A 2,582-nucleotide genomic window follows, 5' to 3' on the forward strand; every position below is an offset into this window, starting at 1 on the left:
GGCGCCGACGCGGCCAACAAGAGGTTCGTCGAGGGAGCGATCGCGGAACTCGGAAAGACTTTGAGCGACGCGATAAAAGAATTTAAAGAGGAGTTCGTCACCGTGAAGAATACCGCGGATAGGCACGAGGTTGAAATCATCGCGATCAAGACCGTTTTGAAGATTATCAAACAAAATAAGCGTGGAAAAACGTAGACTCGTCGAAGAATTGCACGCGCCGGCGCGAAAAAATTTTCCTCGCCGCCGCGTCGTGGTGCGCGGTTACGACGACCTGTGGCAGGCCGATGTGGTCGAGATGCGCCCCTATTCGCGCGCGAACGCGGGCCACAATTACATTCTGACGGTCATCGATGTGCTGAGCAAGTACGCCTGGGCGATCCCGCTCAAGAGCAAGGGCGGAAAGGAGGTCGCGACGGCTCTCCGAAAGATCTTTCGCGAAAACGCGCGACATCTTAGGAATCTGCAAACGGACAAAGGAAAGGAATTCTACAACGCCGACGTGCGCAAAATCCTCGACGAGCGCGAGGTGAATCACTATTCCACGTATTCGGTGATGAAAGCGTCGGTGGTGGAGAGATTCAATCGTATGCTGAAAAACGACATGTGGAAGCTCTTCACGCTCCAGGGATCGTACAGATGGATAGACTCGCTGCCGCGCCTCTTGTCGAATTACAATCGCCGCAGACACAGAACGATCCGAATGCGTCCGGCGGACGTGACGCCCACCGTCGCCGAAAAATTGCTGCGCACGGTGTACGGTCGCGCGAAGATAGCCGCGCCGGCGAAATTTCGAGTCGGCGATCCGGTGCGCGTGAGCAAATTCAAAACGATCTTCGAAAAAGGCTACACTCCCAATTGGACCACCGAGATCTTTCGAATAGCCAAAGTACAAAGGACCAATCCCGTTACGTATCTGCTGAAAGACGTTCGCGGAGAAGCGATAGCCGGAAGATTCTACGAACACGAGTTGCTGCGCGTCTCCAATCCCGACGTTTATCTCGTGGAAAAAGTTCTACGCAAGCGCGGCAATCGAGCGTTTGTGAAGTGGTTGGGAATGGACAGTTCGCACAATTCGTGGATAGATAAGGCGTCTGTGTTGTAAAAAGAAAGAAATACTTAGACATTAGTAGACAACGCTTACTTTATTGTTAATAAAAGTTTACACATTCGTCGATTTGTTTCTTACGTGTTGTTGATTTTTACGATAAAACAATTTTTAAAGCGTACAATATTGTTTTACCTCTTTTTTTTACAACGGTATTTTGTAATGTCCCCACGGAAGCGTTTCCTTACCGTTCGACGTCACGTATCGCTTGTCGTCGTGCGGACTGAGGGCTAGTTTTTGCTCCGACACGGTGTTAACCTCGTGCAGCGTCGAGCGTATGCACAACTGGCGCGTCTTCAGCTCGCGCGCGTTCCGCAGGCACTCCACGTAATTCTCGAACGTGATCCTCTTCGCGACTACGTTTCTCTTGACGCCTTTTATTCTCTTGGTGTCGTCGCGTCCGAGTACCTTGTAAGTGTACATCTTCGCTCTGAGGCCCACGAATTCCGTCATGATCGCGCCGTTGTTCTCGTCCTTCATCAAACCTGGCACTTTCTTGTTGACGCGCGGCATACCGTGCGCGTTGTTCTCCGCGTAATCGCTCGTGTCGAACCTGTGCACGTCGCGTTTCATACGCTCGTACGCGTCTTCACACTCCAGCGAATAGATCAGACTGTCCGTATCCGTGTAGGCAATTCGGCAACGGTCGCGATAGAGCGGCACCATGTAGTCGTAGTGAAACTCGTAGAGACGCGTCTTGGATATCTCGAGAATAGACATACCCACGTAGATCGGCTTGTTGAATGTTACCTCGAGCCTTCGCAGCTCGATCGCCACCAGATTCTCCGGGAGGACGCTCCTGCTGTGAAAATTCGGCTTAGCGATCAACGCCTCCGCGCCGTATCTCCCGTCCCATCGCGTCACGAGACGCACGTCCACGTGATCGCGCACGTTCTCCATAGTCTTGCTGAAGACGGCGTTGTTCATCAGTTTGTACAAATTCCGTTCGAACTCGTTGCTCGCGCGCGTCCTAAGCGCGGTGTTCAGTTCGATGTAGACGCGAAGCCACAGCGACTGGGCGAATTGCAGAACGCGACGAACGCGCGTCAGACGCATACCTAGTCGCAGACATTGCTGCAGGTTTCGATAGTGCGTCACGTAGCGCGATTTGTCGTAGAGAGTGGCGAGCAGTTTTTCCTGTCGCTTGCCGACGGTTTGTCGCGCGTCGGGCACAACGGCAGATCCGCGTGGGCGTCGTGCAGGTTTCGCGGGTACTCGAGATCTACCTCCAAAATGTAACCGACGTCGCTGTCCGTCGGCACGGTCGTCGCGTCGAAATTCTCAGGATCGTCGAGCCACTGGAAATTTGCGTAGGGCAACGATTCGCTCATAGCCCAGCCGTACAGATTGTTCACGTCGTAATACATGAGATACGTAGTGGGCTGGGACGAGTCGTGCGTCGGTACGTGCCTGCTGTTGGCTCGCGCGTACCTGAGCGAACATTGACTGAGGCCGCCGCGTATTCCGCGTTCCACGA

The 2,582-nt window shown here is 53.4% G+C and overlaps 1 protein-coding gene across 1 annotated transcript; it reads right to left on the reverse strand.

The window, feature by feature from the left end:
• Positions 1-1,249: 1,249 nt before the first annotated feature.
• On the reverse strand, positions 1,250-2,161 carry LOC112457666. The gene has a single exon (XM_025020845.1). It carries the CDS (start codon positions 2,159-2,161, stop codon positions 1,250-1,252), a length of 912 nt encoding a protein of 303 aa, XP_024876613.1.
• Positions 2,162-2,582: the final 421 nt, after the last annotated feature.

The sequence above is a fragment of the Temnothorax curvispinosus genome, unplaced genomic scaffold, assembly GCF_003070985.1.
Source record: "Temnothorax curvispinosus isolate PA1 unplaced genomic scaffold, ASM307098v1 QBEX01008059.1, whole genome shotgun sequence".
Taxonomy (NCBI): domain Eukaryota; kingdom Metazoa; phylum Arthropoda; class Insecta; order Hymenoptera; family Formicidae; genus Temnothorax; species Temnothorax curvispinosus.

Excerpts from the sequence above, each read along its gene's own strand:
- LOC112457666 (XM_025020845.1), bottom strand. The coding sequence starts at position 2,161 with ATGCGTCTGACGCGCGTTCGTCGCGTTCTGCAATTCGCCCAGTCGCTG.